Source organism: Eubalaena glacialis, chromosome 11 (assembly GCF_028564815.1).
Source record: "Eubalaena glacialis isolate mEubGla1 chromosome 11, mEubGla1.1.hap2.+ XY, whole genome shotgun sequence".
In the NCBI taxonomy this organism is placed as follows: domain Eukaryota; kingdom Metazoa; phylum Chordata; class Mammalia; order Artiodactyla; family Balaenidae; genus Eubalaena; species Eubalaena glacialis.
In genome coordinates, this window is record NC_083726.1 from 64,265,994 (window position 1) to 64,284,472 (window position 18,479).

An 18,479-nucleotide genomic window follows, 5' to 3' on the forward strand; every position below is an offset into this window, starting at 1 on the left:
CTACACAACCCACTGAACCAACCTTAGCCACTGGGGACAGATACCAAAAACAACAGGAACTACGAACCTGCAGCCTGTGAAAAGGAGACCCCAAACACAGTAAGATAAGCAAAATGAGAAGACAGAAAAACACACAGCAGATGAAGGAGCAGGGTCAAAACACACCAGACCTAACAAATGAAGAGGAAATAGGTAGTCTACCTGAAAAAGAATTCAGAATAATGATAGTAAGGATGATCCAAAATCTTGGAAATAGAATAGACAAAATGCAAGAAACATTTAACAAGGACGTAGAAGAACTACAGAGGAACCAAGCAATGGTGAAAAGCACAATAAATGAAATTAAAAATACTCTAGATGGGATCAATAGCAGAATAACTGAGGCAGAAGAACGGATAAGTGACCTGGAAGATAAAATGGTGGAAATAACTACTGCAGAGCAGAATAAAGAAAATAGAATGAAAAGAACTGAGGACAGTCTCAGAGACCTCTGGGACAACATTAAACGCACCAACATTCGAATTATAGGGGTCCCAGAAGAAGAAGAGAAAAAGAAAGGGACTGAGAAAATATTTGAAGAGATTATAGTTGAAAACTTCCCTAATATGGGAAAGGAAATAGTTAATCAAGTCCTGGAAGCACAGAGAGTCCCATACAGGATAAATCCAAGGAGAAACACACCAAGACACATATTAATCAAACTATCAAAAATTAAATATAAAGAAAACATATTAAAAGCAGCAAGGGAAAAACAACAAATAACACACAAGGGCATCCCCATAAGGTTAACAGCTGATCTTTCAGCAGAAACTCTGCAAGCCAGAAGGGAGTGGCAGGATATACTTAAAGTGATGAAGGAGAAAAACCTACAACCAAGATTACTCTACCCAGCAAGGATCTCATTCAGATTTGATGGAGAAATTAAAACCTTTACAGACAAGCAAAAGCTGAGAGAGTTCAGCACCACCAAACCAGCTTTACAACAAATGCTAAAGGAACTTCTCTAGGCAAGAAACACAAGAGAAGGAAAACACCTACAGTAACAAACCCAAAACATTTAAGAAAATGGGAATAGGAACATACATATCGATAATTACCTTAAATGTAAATGGATTAAATGCTCCCACCAAAAGACACAGACTGGCTGAATGGATACAAAAACAAGACCCATATATATGCTGTCTACAAGAGACCCACTTCAGACCTAGAGACACATACAGACTGAAAGTGAGGGGATGGAAAAAGATATTCCATGCAAATGGAAATCAAAAGAAAGCTGGAGTAGCAATTCTCATATCAGACAAAATAGACTTTAAAATAAAGACTATTACAAGAGACAAAGAAGGACACTATATAATGATCAAGGGATCGATCCAAGAGGAAAGTATAACAATTGTAAATATTTATGCACCCAACATAGGAGCACCTCAATACATAAGGCAAATACTAACAGCCATAAAAGGGGAAATTGACAGTAACACAATCATAGTAGGGGACTTTAACACCCCACTTTCACCAATGGACAGATCATCCAAAATGAAAATAAATAAGGAAACACAAGCTTTAAATGATACATTAAACAAGATGGACTTAATTGATATTTATAGGACATTCCACCCAAAAACAACAGAATACACATTTTTCTCAAGTGCTCATGGAACATTCTCCAGGATAGATCATATCTTGGGTCACAAATCAAGCCTTGGTAAATTTAAAAAAATTGAAATCGTATCAAGTATCTTTTCCGACCACAACGCTATGAGACTAGGTATCAATTACAGGAAAAGATCTGTAAAAAATACAAACACATGGAGGCTACACAATACACTACTTAATAACGAAGTGATCACTGAAGAAATCAAAGGGGAAATCAAAAAATACCTAGAAACAAATGACAATGGAGACACGATGATCCAAAACCTATGGGATGCAGCAAAAGCAGTTCTAAGAGGGAAGTTTATAGCAATACAAGCCTACATCAAGAAACAGGAAACATCTCGAATAAACAACCTAACCTTGCACCTAAAGCAATTAGAGAAAGAAGAACAAAAAAACCCCACAGCTAGCAGAAGGAAAGAAATCATAAAGATCAGATCAGAAATCAATGAAAAAGAAATGAAGGAAACAATAGCAAAAATCAATGAAACTAAAAGCTGGTTCTTTGAGAAGATAAACAAAATTGATAAACCATTAGCCAGACTCATCAAGAGAAAAAGGGAGAAGACTCAAATTAATAGAATTAGAAATGAAAAAGGAGAAGTAACCACTGACACTGCAGAAATACAAACGATCATGAGAGATTACTACAAGCAACTCTATGCTAATAAAATGGACAACCTGGAAGAAATGGACAGATTCTTAGAAATGCACAACCTGCCAAGACTGAACCAGGAAGAAATAGAAAATATGAACAGACCAATCACAAGCACTGAAATTGAAACTGTGATTAAAAATCTTCCAACACACAAAAGCCCAGGACCAGATGGCTTCACAGGCGAATTCTATCAAACATTTAGAGAAGAGCTAACACCTATCCTTCTCAAACTCTTCCAAAATATTGCAGAGGGAGGAACACTCCCCAACTCATTCTACGAGGCCACCATCACCCTGATACCAAAACCAGACAAAGATGTCACAAAGAAAGAAAACTACAGGCCAATGTCACTGATGAACATAGATGCAAAAATCCTCAACAAAATACTAGCAAACAGAATCCAACAGCACATTAAAAGGATTATACACCATGATCAAGTGGGGTTTATTCCAGGAATGCAAGGATTCTTCAATATACGCAAATCAATCAACGTGATACATCATATTAACAAATTGAAGGAGAAAAACCATATGATCATCTCAATAGATGCAGAGAAAGCTTTCGACAAAATTCAACACCCATTTCTGATAAAAGTCCTGCAGAAAGTAGGCATAGAGGGAACTTTCCTCAACATAATAAAGGCCGTATATGACAAACCCACAGCCAACATTGTCCTCAATGGTGAAAAACTGAAACCATTTCCACTAAGATCAGGAAGAAGACAAGGTTGCCCACTCTCACCACTATTATTCAATGTAGTTTTGGAAGTGTTAGCCACAGCAATCAGAGAAGAAAAAGAAATAAAAGGAATCCAAATCGGAAAAGAAGAAGTAAAGCTGTCACTGTTTGCAGATGACATGATAATATACATAGAGAATCCAAAAGATGCTACCAGAAAACTACTAGAGCTAATCAATGAATTTGGTAAAGTAGCAGGATACAAAATTAATGCACAGAAATCTCTTGCATTCCTGTATACTAATGATGAAAAATCTGAAAGTGAAATTAAGAAAACACTCCCGTTTACCATTGCAACAAAAAGAATAAAATACCTAGGAATAAACCTACCTAAGGAGACAAAAGACCTGTATGCAGAAAATTATAGGACACTGATGAAAGAAATTAAAGATGATACAAATAGATGGAGAGATATACCATGTTCTTGGATTGGAAGAATAAACATTGTGAAAATGACTCTGCTACCCAAAGCAATCTACAGATTCAATGCAATCCCTATCAAACTACCACTGGCATTTTTCATAGAACTAGAACAAAAAATTTCACAATTTGTATGGAAACACAAAAGACCCCGAATAGCCAAAGCAATCTTGAGAACGAAAAATGGAGCTGGAGGAATCAGGCTCCCTGACTTCAGACTATATTACAAAGCTACAGTAATCAAGACAGTTTGGTACTGGCACAAAAACAGAAATATAGATCAATGGAACAGGATAGAAAGCCCAGAGATAAGCCCACGCACATATGGTCACCTTATCTTTGATAAAGGAGGCAAGCATATACAGTGGAGAAAAGACAGCCTCTTCAAGAAGTGGTGCTGGGAAAATTGGACAGGTACATGTAAAAGTATGAAATTAGAACACTCCCTGACACCATACACAAAAATAAACTCAAAATGGATTAAAGACCTAAGTGTAAGGCCAGACACTATCAAACTCTTAGAGGAAAACATAGGCAGAACACTCTATGACATAAATCACAGCAAGATCCTTTTTGACCCAGGTCCTAGAGAAATGGAAATAAAAACACAAATAAACAAATGGGAACTAATGAAACTTAAAAGCTTTTGCACAGCAAAGGAAACCATAAACAAGACCAAAAGACAACCCTCAGAATGGGAGAAAATATTTGCAAATGAAGCAACTGACAAAGGATTAATCTCCAAGATTTACAAGCAGCTCATGCAGCTCAATAACAAAAAAACAAACAACCCAATCCAAAAATGGGCAGAAGACCTAAATAGACATTTCTCCAAAGAAGATATACAGATTGCCAACAGACATATGAAAGAATGCTCAACATCATTAATCATTAGAGAAATGCAAATCAAAACTACAATGAGGTATCATCTCACACCGGTCAGAATGGCCATCATCAAAAAATCTAGAAACAATAAATGCTGGAGAGGGTGTGGAGAAAAGGGAACACTCTTGCACTGTTGGTGGGAATGTAAATTGATACAGCCACTATGGAGAACAGTATGGAGGTTCCTTAAAAAACTACAAATAGAACTACCATACGACCCAGCAATCCCACTACTGGGCAGCTCTGTTTACAATAGCCAGGACATGGAAGCAACCTAGGTGTCCATCATCGGATGAATGGATAAAGAAGATGTGGCACATATATACAATGGAATATTACTCAGCCATAAAAAGAAATGAAATGGAGGTGTTTGTAATGAGGTGGATGGAGTTAGAGTCTGTCATACAGAGTGAAGTAAGCCAGAAAGAGAAAAAGAAATACAGTATGCTAACACATATATATGGAATCTAAGGGAAAAAAAAAGGTCATGAAGAACCTAGTGGCAAGATGGGAATAAAGACGCAGACCTACTAGAGAATGGACTTGAGGATATGGGGAGGGGGAGGGGTGAGATGTGACAGGGTGAGAGAGTGTCATGGACATATATACACTACCAAATGTAAAATAGATAGCTAGTGGGAAGCAGCCGCATAGCACAGGGAGATCAGCTCGGTGCTTTGTGACCACCTAGAGGGGTGGGATAGGGAGGGTGGGAGGGAGGGAGATGCAAGAGGGAAGAGATATGGGAACATATGTATATGTATAACTGATTCACTTTGTTATAAAGCAGAAGCTAACACACCATTGTAAAGCAATTATACTTCAATAAAGATGTTTAAAAAAAAAAAAATCCCAATGATGCTTTTGCAGAAATAAAAAACCCATCCTAAGATTCATATGGAATATCAAAAGACCCCGAATAGCCAAAATAATCTTGAAAAAGAAGAATAAAGTTGGAGGACCATACTTCCTGATTTCAAAACTTACTGAAAAGCTACAATAACTGAAACAGTGTGGTACTAGCATAAGGGCAGATATATATACCAATGGAAAAGAATAGAGAGCCCAGAAATACACCCTTGCATATGTGGCCAATTGATTTTCAACAATAGTGCCAAGACAATTCAGTGGAGAAAGGAAAGGCTTTTCAACAAATGGTGCTGGGAAAATTGGATATCTACATACAAAAGAATGAAATTGGACCCTTACACCATATGCAAAAGTTAACTCAAAATAGATCAAAGACCAAAATATAAGAATAAAGCTATACAACTCTTAGAAGAGGGCTTCCCTGGTGGCGCAGCGGTTGAGAATCTGCCTGCCAATGCAGGGGACACGGGTTCGAGCCCTGGTCTGGGAAGATCCCACATGCCACGGAGCAACTGGGCCCGTGAGCCACAGTTACTGAGCCTGCGCATCTGGAGCCTGTGCTCCGCAACAAGAGAGACCGCGATAGTGAGAGGCCGGCGCATTGCGATGAAGAGTGGCCCCCGCCTGCCACAACTAGAGAAAGCCCTCGCACAGAAACGAAGACCCAACACAGCCATAAATAAATAAATAAATAAATTTAAAGAGAAGCCTTTCATTAAAAAAAAACCCTTAGAAGAAAACACAGAAGAAAAGCTTCATGATATTGGATTTGGCAGTGATTCTTGGATATGACACGAAAAGCACAGGCAACAAAAGAAAAAAATAGATAAATTGGACTTGATCAAAATTAAAAACTTGTGCATCAAAGGACACTTTCAAGAGAGTGAAAAGATAACCCACAGAATTGGAGAAAATATTTGTATATCATATATTTGACAAGGGATTAATATCTAGGATATATAAAGCACTCCTACAGCTCAACATCCACAAAAAATCCAGACAGCCGAGTTCAAAAATGGGCAAAGGACTTGAATAGACGTTTCTCCATAGAAGAAATACAGGACTACCCTGGTGGTCCAGTGGTTAAGAATCCGTGCTTCCACTGCAGGGGGCACGGGTTTGATCCCTGGTCCGGGAGCTAAGATCCTGCATGCCACATGGTGTGGCAAAAAATAAAATAAAATAAACCTTAAAAAAAAAGAAGAAGAAATACAAATGGCCAGAAAGCACATGGAAAGATGCTCAACATCACTAATCATTAGGGAAATGTGACTCAAAACCACAATGAGGGACTTCCCTGGTGGCACAGTGGTTAAGAATCCACCTGCCAATGCAGGGGACCAAGGGTTCAAGCCCTGGTCCGGGAAGATCCCACATGCCGTGGAGCACCTAAGCCCATGCGCCACAACTACTGAGCCTGTGCAGTAGAGCCTGTGAGCCACAACTACTGAGCCGGAGCGCCTAGAGCCCATGCTCCGCAGCGAGAGAAGCCACCGCAATGAGAAGCCCACGAACCGCAACAAAGAGTAGCCCCCGCTCGCCGCAACTAGAGAAAGCCTGCACGCAGCAATGAAGACCCAACACAGCCAAAAATAAATTAATTAATTAATCAAAACAACAACAACAAAACCGCAATGAGATACCACTTCACACTCATTCAGATAGTTACCATAGTAATAGTGTAAGTAATGAACTAGGGATATGGAGACTGATATTCTGAATCTACTTCTCATCAGTGGTGAGTATTGGGGGACAAAAAGAAGCAAATTTAAGAGATACTGCACAGAGAGAGTCAGCTAACTCTCTAGGTAATGGAACTGTTGGTGAGGCTATTATCTGAGAAAATAGAGAAGGGATAGAATTAGAGGAAAGATTTTTTTTTTTTAACAAGATGGGAATTTAATCTGAACTTTATACCTAATTTTGACCACTTCCAGATTTAGCATGCCATGATAACACTTAGAACAGTTGGTAGTCATTTTTTAAAAATTAATTAATTAATTATTTTTGGCCGTGTTGGGTCTTCGTTGCTGCGCACAGGCTTTCTCTAGTTGCAGCAAGCAGGGGCTACTCTTCGTTGCGATGCGTGGGCTTCTTATTGCGATGGCTTCTCTTGTTGTGGAGCACGGGCTCTAGGTAAGTGGGCTCAATAGTTGTGGCTCGCAGGCTCTAGAGCACAGGGTCAGTAGTTGTGGCACATGGGCTTAGTTGCTCTGCGACATGTGGGATCTTCCCGGACCAGGGCTCAAACCCGTGTCCCCTGCGTTGGCAGGCGGATTCTTAACCTCTGCGCCACCAGGGTAGTCCCAGTTGATAATCATTTGACTAAAAACACAAGTTATTTATAAACCACTTAATATGTATTTACTTTTGTATACAGATTGTAATCCAAGAAAAACAAAATGGTAAATTAAGAGTTCAGATATCTTAGATAAGACTTGATTTCTGGGTTTCAGAAAGATGTGGAAACTTTTCCTGAAGAAACTTTTCTTTCTTGCTTGCTAAACTTGTCTTCCTTGCTTTGATGCAGGCTTGTTTCTCAATTCTCAATCTGAAAAAACGTTCCACGTAGGGCACTGCAAAGAATCGTTTTCTATTGTTTCTTTTATTTAGGTACCAAGGTATAGGCCACTGCTTGAACTTGTGCCAGATGATTCTTCCAAAGATGTCTCTTCTCCAAGAACCAGGTCTAGCTTTTTCTTGACCAGTCTGAAGAAGTCTGAGGGCACTTCCCTTTCCTGGACAACTTTATCTAATGCATCCATGGAATCTACTACCTTTTCTAACCGCTTCAGACGTGGCATTGGCAATCTCTGCCGCTTAGCCTCCTGCTCTAGAGTTAGGAGCATGTTTCTTTCAGGAGAACATACCAAAGTTTGTGTAAATCTTCATTACTTTTGTTCCTTAATTGCTGACAGGTCCATGAAGCTCCCTGTGCTAGCAGGGGCCTGAGGACTTATTAACGACCTGAAAGCCTTCAGGGCTGCCGAGACTCTTCTCTAGAGGAAAGAGTTTAAAAGTTCATGTTTGGACTTGTTGGGAATGTGACTCCAATATATATGTATAGTAGGGAGCTGGAAATACGACTCAGCTGGAGAGACTTGGGAGTTGCCAGGACATGATGACTCCTAAAACAGAAGATGAGACATCTCTAGGGAAGAATACAGATGATAAGGCAAGAGGGTAGAAGGTGGAACTCTTGAAAATACTGCCATTTGAAAGACGACGAAGACTCGAGGAATAAGGAAAAAAAAATTTTTAAGGTAGAGAATAGTGGTGTCTTAAAAATCAAGAAAAGAGATAGGAGGGAATTCCCTGGCAGTCCAGTGGCTAGGAATCCGAGCTTTCACTGCTGAGGGCCCACGTTCAATCCCTGGTTGGCGAACTAAGATCCCACAGGCCATGGGGCATGGCCAAAAAAAAAAAAAAAGAGATAGAACAGCAGTCAACTTTGCCAAATGTTATACAGATGAAATAGGATGGGGATTGAGTAGAGGTCATTGGATTTGGTGTAGAGGTGGGTCTTTAATAGTGTGTTCTGGCTACAAAAATGAGACTGCAATTGGGATTTTATGAGTCAATGCTGGTGAAACAAAAGGGAGTCTTTCTTTCAAGGAGTCTAGTAGTGAAAGGAAGAACAGAAACAGGTAGGGTTTGTTTGTTTGTTAAATAATGATGAGGTGACCTAAACATGTTTGAAGGCTGTAGGGAAGAAGCTAGAAGAAGATATTGAAAAATACTAAAGAGAGAATGAGGTATAATGAAACAGCTATAGATTTGAGACTAGGTTTAAATCAATAGGTTGTCACTTTACAGCAATGTGATCTTGGGAAAATTACCAAATATCTCTGATCTCTGACTCCTCAGGTGTGAAATGGAGATAACAGCTATCTCAGAGGGCTACTGGGAGGGCTTTTTTTAAATACAGAGTTATATGTAACATTCTTAAACAGTACCTAATCTCAGAGCGGGTCTTTCATGTTATAAGAAGGAATAAGCGATAACTGATGGTGCAAGGTTTAGGAAATGAGGGAACAGGAATAGAAGTGGCAGAGTCTTCTGAGACAGGAGGTACTCCTGAAAAATACAGACTACGCCTCAGTAATGTCGACTTCCTCAGCACCTAGCCCAGTCCCTAGTATATAATATACATTTAGTAAATGTTTGTTGAGTAAAGGGGTAAAAATATCAATAAGATTTAGCCTTGAGAACTGTTAAGTGGAATATTAATATTATCTTCAAATGCCTGGAAGAGTAATGAGGTTTAATATATATGGCTTCAGAAGGCAGAATGAAAATCAAGACACTTAGTTCAACATAAGGAAAGGCTTTCTAAGAAATAAAGCTGCACAAAATTTAAATGAAATTCTTCCCGAGGTAGCAGTTCATCATCACAAGAGGTGTTTCAAGTAGAGAGCCAAATGATATAGTTATGGTTATGTGTGTGGATTTTCATTCTGACACACTTGGATTTGATCCCTGATTTCACTGCTTTCCAGTCAGGGTCTCCCTACAGTAAAGAGTGGTTGTGAAGAGTAGCGGAAATTGTGTCTGAAAAAATGCCTGACTCAATGCATTAAAGCAATAATTATTTCAGACTAGAGAACCCTTTACTTCAATATTTTAAGAAGGATTCATATACAGCACAGAGAATTGAACCACACATTTAAAATACCTCTTTGAACTCTAAGATTTTATGACAATATAACAAAGCTATATTATTTGACCAAGGCGGTATATCTAGTAGGTTCTGGAATCTTACTTAAAGCCACTGCAGCACAAAGTGTCAGAGGAAGACTAGGATACAAAGACTCTTCTTCCTAGGATATCCTTCTTCCTAGGATACAAAGACTCTCCAAATGCATTGTTCTCCCCACCGTGTCAAAGGAACAGACTAGTAAAGGCACAATATCAGGACTTAATAGGTGAGAAGAGCTTTTCCAAGAATCTTCAAACCATACCAAGCAGGCTTTTCCTTCCTTGGTTTAAGGCTGGAAAGCTGTTGAAAAGCAGTTCTTAAAGACAGCATTTTAGAAAAGAGTTGTAAAACACCCGCACCTGAAAGACCAGAATTGATCTCTAACTCTGAAGCTTTTTTCTACATCTTTTTCTATACCCTTGGGTTTATACCTTAATAGCTTCCCATTTTTCTGAGCTCTATTCCTCAAGAGGCCAATTTACGGAACTGAAATGCATGTTTTTTAAATGTGGTATACAGATTAAAAGATTAAAACCTTATGAACCCCATCAGGCCAGTTACCCTCAGTTGAATTTTGAAGTTGTTGTTAGTTTTCCTTAGAGACTTTTCATTCTTCTCCGAGATAGCTCATAAAAATTAGAGACTAAAGAGAGACTGTATGACAGGTACCATGGTTTTCCACAGTATTTATCTTAGAGCTTCATTTTAAATGTTAGGAGGGTCATAAAGTTCTATTATAACTGTGGTAAATCTATTTCTCCAAGACTGACATCATCCATAGACTCAATAAATATTTATTATGTCTCCTATAAAGTAGGCCAACTCCTGTATAGTACCAGAAATACAAAATAAAACATGTATTCCTTGTCTTCATGGACTTGTCTCACCATGATCTAATGGTGAGAAAGACAAATACATGATTACAATACAATAATTCTTAAAGCTAAAAGAAAAGCTATTTATTATTTGAAGCAAGGTCCAACAAACTACAACCCACAGGCCAAATCTGGCCTGTCTCCTATTTTTATATAGCCCATAAACAAAGAATGTTTTTTACACTTTTAAATGGTTGGGGAAAACCCAAAATGACAAAATAGGATTTTGTTCAAATTTCAGTGTTCATAAATAGTTTTATTGGATCACAGCACACTCATTCAATGATGTATCATCTATGACCACTTTGGTTCTACTGTGACAGAGTTGAGTATGGCCTGCAAAGCCTAAAATGTTTCCTGTCTTTACGGAAAATGTTTGTTGACCTCTGACTTAAAGGATTTATTTCAACAAATATTCAGTGTACTCTTCAGTATAAGGCATTATGGCTACTTGGAAACATATGGCTTAACTGAACATGGCTGAAGTCAAATGGTCCTCTGCCACTTCAAAATATCCCCCAAGAGAATAAAATAAGAGTTCTGTTCTGAATACATACCTAGTGTCCTTAGTGCAGTGGGCAGCCGTGAGGACCCATCTATTTTTCACTAAGCTTCCCGCACATATATGAGCAAGATATCTGCCAGATTGAATCTGTAGGCTAACTAGCCATGGCCATGCGCCAATTTGAGCTTCTGTGCCCCCTACAATCCGAGACCCCTTGAACATATTTGCAAGTGGTGCTGTTCCACAATCTAAAAATAAAAATGATATATTATTTGGACTGAACATATTATTATATGTATTACTTTATAATCTTAACACATTAATATAATATTTGAAATTTCTATTTAAAAAACTCATAAAGCAAGCTGGATACCTAAGCCATGCCCATATTTTGAAAAAAAAATCTTAGAGAGTTAAGACAAACATGCCTTAATTGCTTACTTACAAATAGAAAGACATTAAATCAGCACAATTCATCAATTTTAAAACTCTTCTCCTGAGAAGTATAACAATGAGGTAAGTTTCTCTGGCCAGGTATCACATTTTTCCCTGTGTGAAACGGCCACTAAAAGAGCCTGGGACTGGTCAACCAAGAGCTACAAGTTCTAATACTTGCCGTTTAACTTGTTGGGTTAATTCTTCTTAACTGTAGTATGAAAAAGTCACCTAACAGCCCTTTCATCTTTGAATTCCAATGAATTATTAGTCTGTAAAATGGGAATGACAAACCCCAGAATGTTTTGAGGCGCATATACAGACGCAGAAGTGTATGGCATTTTTACTATTAGTACTACTACTACAGTCATTAAAATTGGACTGCTTGGATCCGTAAATTTTTAGTTAAAGGCAGTTGGAAAACAGAAAAGGAGGGCCCCAAGTTCAAATACTGCTTAAGTGGGAAAAAGGCAAGGACGACTGTCCAAAGAGAAGAACGAACAGATACTGCCCTTTGCGTTCAACACTTTCTCTTCCGGGGCCTGGTGCTCCTGCGCCCTGGGCCTCCCACTCACGGCCTCAGGCCACCTCCGACCTCCGGCCTGTTCCCGCGAGGACCCGCGCCCACTCCTTTCGGAGAGTGAGTAGTGTTCTGAGCATATGAGAGCGCCCCCCAGAAACAAGAGCGCTGCGCTCAGAAGCCCCAGCCCCATGTCGGAACTCCTGGTGGGCAAGATGGCGGCAGGCATTTCCTGCCCGCTACCCCACCCCGCCCCCTCCCCTCACCCCGCGAGCCTGTGGGCCCTCAGCCTGAGCAGCCTGGCAGAGGAGGTGGGCGAGGTGGGAGACGCGGGAGCTGTGCGGCTGGCTCGGTGCTGTGGGGCGGGGTGGGGGGGGTACACCACGCAAGCGAAGTAGGCGAGGGGTTTTGATGGGGGCTGAGGCCTGTGAGGCTGCGGAAATGCCCGGATGAGTCAAGGCCTCAGCTGGTGTTCTAGTTAAGCGACCAATGAAATGTCTCGCCCTCAGCCAGGATCTGGGGAGACCTTCCTGAGCCAGATCTACACACTTAGATGGTAAAGTAGGACTGTTGTGGTGAGAGGGGAGCTGCTGGAACCTCTGGAGCGGCTCAGACTTCAAGGCCAGGAAGGCTTCCAGAAGTAAGAGCACCTAAACTGAAGTGGGTAAGCTGGGGAAGGGAGACGTAAAGCAGAAGCCAAAGCAAGTGTAGAGGTTGGGATTTGAGACAATGTGGGCATTGGGGGAGCCCAATTTCTGTAATACACATTGATCTCATCATTAATTGATTTGTAGTAGTTTACCTTCGACTCGCCACCTCTGGGTGAGCTGATTAAATCAAATGTAAGGACCTGCAGGGACTTCCTGGTGGTCCAGTGGTTAAGACTCCACGCTTCCACTACAGGGGGCGCGGGTTCATGCCTCCAAGCGCACCCCCCGCCCCCAGAATTTAAGGACCTGCCTTAAAGTTGAGGACAAAGCCTGACTAAAGGTCACTGCACCCACCCCCACCCCAAACACACACACACCCACACACCAGTCCCCAGCCTGAAAGATACATTATTCCTTGCCCCATCAGAACCCCCAAGATGCCCCTTGACATTACAAACACTGTGGGAAAAGAGCGCAGATAAGTGGCTCCAGTTAATCGATCCACTGAACAAGTAGGTATTAACCTCATACTACGTATCATACACCAAAATACGTATCATATCATGGGAGGTGTGTTAAGACCTGGCCCTCTGACCCAGAGAACTTTATAACTTGGCTAGCAGAGAAAATCAGGGGTAATTCACTTGGGGAACAAAGAAGGAAACCATGACACCCAAGCCTAATATGAATTCAGACACAAGGGATTGGTGTGGGTTCTGGCAGTCTGGGAAGGCTCCCTGCGGGAGGGGAATGTGAGCTGGACCTAGGTAGAGGGGGAAGATCAAGAAGAGGAAGGAGATGTAGTGAAGACAGAGCAAAGGTATGGATATGTATTTATGTGTGTTTCTCTGGAGAAACAGAACCAATAGGATATATAGAGATATATAAGAGGAGATTATTTGTGGGAATTGGCTCACACAATTATGGAGGCTGAGAAATCTCATGATATGCCATCTGCAAGCTGGAAAACCAGTGGTATAATTCAGTCCCAACCGAAAGGCCGGAGAACCAGGAGCTCTGATGTGGGAGGGCAGGAAAGATGGATGTCCCAACTCAAGAAGAAAGGAGAAATTGCCCTTCGTGCACCTTTTTGTTCTGTTTGGGCCCTCAGTGGATTGGAGTGAATGATACCCATCCAACATTGGTGACGGCAGATCTTCTTTACTCAGTCTGCTAGTTCAAATGGTAATCTCCTTGAGAAACACCCTCACAGACACACCCAGAAATAATATTTTACCAGTGATCTGGGCGTCCCTTAGCCCTATCAAGTTGACACATAAAATTAACCACCGTAGTAATAATAATGCAATGTGTGTGTATAATTTTAGTTTTTGTTTTTTTTATTGTTTTCTGTTATCTTTCAGAGACTGAAGAGAGAAACCATGCCTTAAAATTTTTGATCAGGATATATAAGAGAAAAAACTAAGTTGAAGGCTTCTTCCTGGTTTTGTATTTGATTTGATTCTTTTTGGAGTCAAGGATCATGTATGGCTCTTCTTCCCTTTAGCAGAACCATTTACTATGGTTTTGGATATGCAGTAGTAGGCCTGGACCCTGCTGTGTACTTAGGGGTATAAGTATGCTCAGCATAATGAAGAGAAATTTTTCAGTGTGCAAAGGAGGAGAGAGAGGAAAGAAGCAGGCCGCCCAACAACATGGCAGAAGGCCAGGCCCGAGCCAAAAAGATATCTGTGAGAGTTTCACTGTGGTGGGTTGACCCATGGTTTTTAAGAACAATGATGTGTAATGTTTGGTTTTAAATTGTTTTATCATTGCTATCTTGAGCTGTGCTAAAGGTTTCCTCAGTTAACCTGACTCCTTCAGTAACAAGGGCACAGTATGGGCTTGTGGTAGTTTGGGAGGCTGGTCACATGGTGGGGAATGAAAGTAGGGGTCAGCAAAAGGACAGCGCTGTTCTCATATCATCCTCCTAGTTTGTCATGGTTGGCTGCATTAAATCAAAGTAGCCTATTAGTTGAGGCTTACAGGTGGTAACAAGTGGAAAGAGAGCAGAAGCTCCTGGGCTGAGCTGCAATCAGTGGGAGGGAAGCAGGTGGTATTGGATAAACAAGTTGCAGCATGAACTGACCTGACCCAGGGGCAGAACAGGAAACAAATTGACTGTTCCCCAAATAGTTTAATGAAAGATGATACTTGAAAGGGGGGAAACACAGTTGGGGTGTGTTTCTGTGGGGGAGGGATGTGATCAGATTGGGTATGGCATTGTAAGCAGGGCAAGATGACTGGTCTTGCTGTGGCAGATAACAGACATTCGACAGATTTCTTTTCCATATCCTGATCAAAAACAGGTGCATGCAGCCAAGTCATGAAAGAGCAATGAAAAATGTAGTGGACCAGTACATGCAAAGGTCCTAGGCCTGGATTTCCTCTGCCTTCTCTAGGTCTTCACTCTTCTCCCCTGCATTGCTACTTCCTTTCTTTGTGGGATCACTCCAGTCAGCAGACAGATATTCTCTGGTGTGGTAGGCAGCCTCCAAGATGGCCTTTAATTAGCCTTGTCTCCTGGTATTCATACCCTTTGTTAGCTCCCTCCCCTAAGTTGGCAACTCTAAGTTGGCTGGATTTAGTGACATGCTTGTAGCAAACAGATAGTGGCAGAGGGGATGGGCTATCCCTTCCAAGACTAGATTATAAAAAGATTGTGACTTGTCTTGAACATTTTCTCTAGCTCTCTTGCTCTGAGGGAAGTTGGCTGCCATATTATGAGCTGCCCTATGGCCCTATGGAGTAGCCTACAGTCATAGTCAATCTAACAGCCTACGAAGAAGCAAACCACATCACATGAGTGAGCTAGGAAGCAGATCTTTCCCAGGTCAGACCTTCAGATGAGACCACAGTTCTGGCTAAGATCCTAAATGCAACCTCATGAGAGGCCTGAAGCCAGAGACATCCCCCAAGCCACACTCAAAATTCTTGACCCACAGAAATTGTGAGATAACAAAATTTTGTTGTTTTAAGCTGCTAAGTTTTGGAATAATTTGTTACATAGCAGTAGATAATGCATCTTGTTTCTCCTATCTTTGAAGGAGGATGAGGGCATTAGTGCTGAGCCTGGGGCCTGGGGTAGGGTGTGGGGGGGATGTAGGATGGTAGGGTTGATTGGGTCTGGAGTTAGGGGACATTTTATTCTTCTTGGTTGTCCCTTGCTCCACTTGAGTTAGTGCTAGAAATATTTTTAATAAAAATATTTTATTATGTAGACTTTAAATAATAACAACAAAATAAACTTCCATGTACCCACAACCTCATTCACTATTTTTGATTTGTTAAATATTTAATCCTTTTGAAGGAATGTTTATAGTACAGTTTATGTACAGTTTAAAGAATAAAAACAATATAAGGATACCTATTTAAGAAAAAGAACATTATTGTTACTTTGGAAATCCCCTGTGTACCCGTCCCTGATTCTGTCCCTTTCTCCTTCCCTTAGAAAAAACCAATATTCTGAATTTTGTACTTGGTATTCCATTGATTTTCTTTATAAACCTGACTGTACAGTATGGTGGTCACTAGTGACAGGTGACAATTTAAGTTTAAATTTAAATTAAATTAAAATTTAGTTCCTCAGTCATGTTAGCCCTGTAGCTAGTGGTTACCATATTGGACAGCATGTTTAATTTTGCATGTTTTTAAACTTTATATCAATTGAATCATGCAATTCATTTTCTTTTGCAGCTAGTTTTGTTTCATTCAGTATTGCGTTCTCAGCATTCATTCATGTGGTTATTTATAACTGTAATTCATTTATTTTTACCATATGCATGGTGTGAATATGCCACGATGTATTTATCTACATTGGAATCTATTACTGATGAACATTTGAATTGTTTCCAGTTTTGCTCTTACAACTAATACTATTATGGATGTGAGCATGAGTTTCTCTGGACTATATACCAGGTTAGGATTGCTGACTCTTACAGAATATACACCATCACCTTCTCTAAATAATGCCCAATAGTTTTCTGAAATGTTATACCAACGTACTGTCCAGCTAGCAGCATGTAAACGTTCCCATTATTTATATTATCATCGATGCTTTATAATTTTTTACCAATCTTGTTGGTATGCATTGAGAACTCATGGTTTCAATCTGCATTTTCCTGACTTTAAATGAGTTTGAGTATTTGAATATCTTTTCATATATTTAGGGGACATTCATTAATTATCTCATATTAAGTACCTACTTAGGTCTTTTATGTGTTTATCTTTGTCTTATGCATTTCATTAATGCAGCCACTCATCTTTTACTGTTTCCATAGTTTTGCCTTTTTCAGAATACCGTATAATACATACCTAGAGTATGTAGCCTTTACAGATTGGTTTCTTTTACTTAGTAATATGCATTTAACATTCCTCCATGTCTTTTCTTGTTTTAATATTTATTTTATTTATTTATTTAATTTATTTTTTTTTGGCTGTGTCGGGTCTTAGTTGCGGCACGCAGGGTCTTCGTTGTGGCACTCGGGCTTCTCTCTAGTTGTGGCGTGGGTTTTTTTCTCTCTCTAGTTGTGGCGCGCGGGTTCCAGAGTGCCTGGGCTCTGTAGTTTGCAGCACGTGGGCTCTCCTGTTGAGGCATGTGAGCTCAGTAGTTGTGGTGTGCGGGCTTAGTTGCCCCGCAGCATGTGGGATCTTAGTTTCCCGACCAGGGATCGAACCCTGCATTGGAAGGAGGATTCTTTACCATTGGACCACCAGGGAAGTCCCCCTCCATGTCTTTTCATGGCTTAAGACCTCATTTCTTTTTTGTGATCAATAATATTCCATTATCTGGGTATACCACAGTTCATCCATTCACCTATTGAAGGACATCTTGGTTGCTTCCAAGTTTTGGCAGTTATGAATAAATTTGCTGTAAACATCTGTGTGCAGGTTTTTGGGTAAACATAAGTTTTCAACTCCTTTGGCAAATACCAAACAGTGCAATTGCTGGATCATATGATAAGAGTATGTTTAGTTTTGTAAGAAATTGCCAAACTGTCTTCCAAAGTGTCTGCACCATTTTTGCATTCCCATTAGCAATGACTGAGAGTTCATGTTGCTCACGAGCATTTGGTGTTACAAGTGTTTTGGATTTTGGCTATTCTAATGGGTGTATTAGTGGTATCTCATTGTTTTAATTTGCATCTCCCTGATGACACGATGTGGATCATCTTTTCACATGTTTATTTGCCATCTATATATCTTATTGATGAGATGTCTGTTAAGGTCTTTGGCCCATCTTTTAATCGGTTCTTATTGTTGAGTTTTAAGAGCTCTTTGTATTTTTTGGAGAACAGTCCTCTATTAGATATGTCTTTTGCAAATATTTTCTCCCAGTCTGTGGCTTGTCTTTTTCATTGTCTTTACACTGTCTTTCACAGAGCAGAAACTTTTAGTTTTAATGAAGTGCAATTTATCAATTCTTTCTTTTACTTTTGGAGTCATTGACAAACCCAAGGTCATTTACATTTTCTCCTATGTTATCTTCTAAGAGTTTTATACTTTTGTGTTTTACATTTAGGTCTGTGGTCCATTCTGAGTTAATTTTTGTGGAGGATATAAAGTCTG

General features: G+C 40.1%; 1 protein-coding gene and 1 pseudogene across 1 annotated transcript in view; both read right to left on the reverse strand.

Moving 5' to 3' along the window:
* Positions 1–12,490, reverse strand: part of TMPRSS12 (transmembrane serine protease 12) — a 40,953-nt gene extending 28,463 nt beyond the window's left edge. The window contains exons 1-2 of the mRNA XM_061206133.1: positions 12,253–12,490; positions 11,359–11,554 (exon numbers count right to left, since the gene is read on the reverse strand). Of these exons, the coding sequence (XP_061062116.1) occupies positions 11,359–11,554; positions 12,253–12,490 (434 nt within the window). The remainder of the gene's footprint in view (positions 1–11,358; positions 11,555–12,252) is intronic.
* Positions 7,655–10,816, reverse strand: LOC133101299 (large ribosomal subunit protein uL29m-like; annotated as a pseudogene).
* Positions 12,491–18,479: the final 5,989 nt, after the last annotated feature.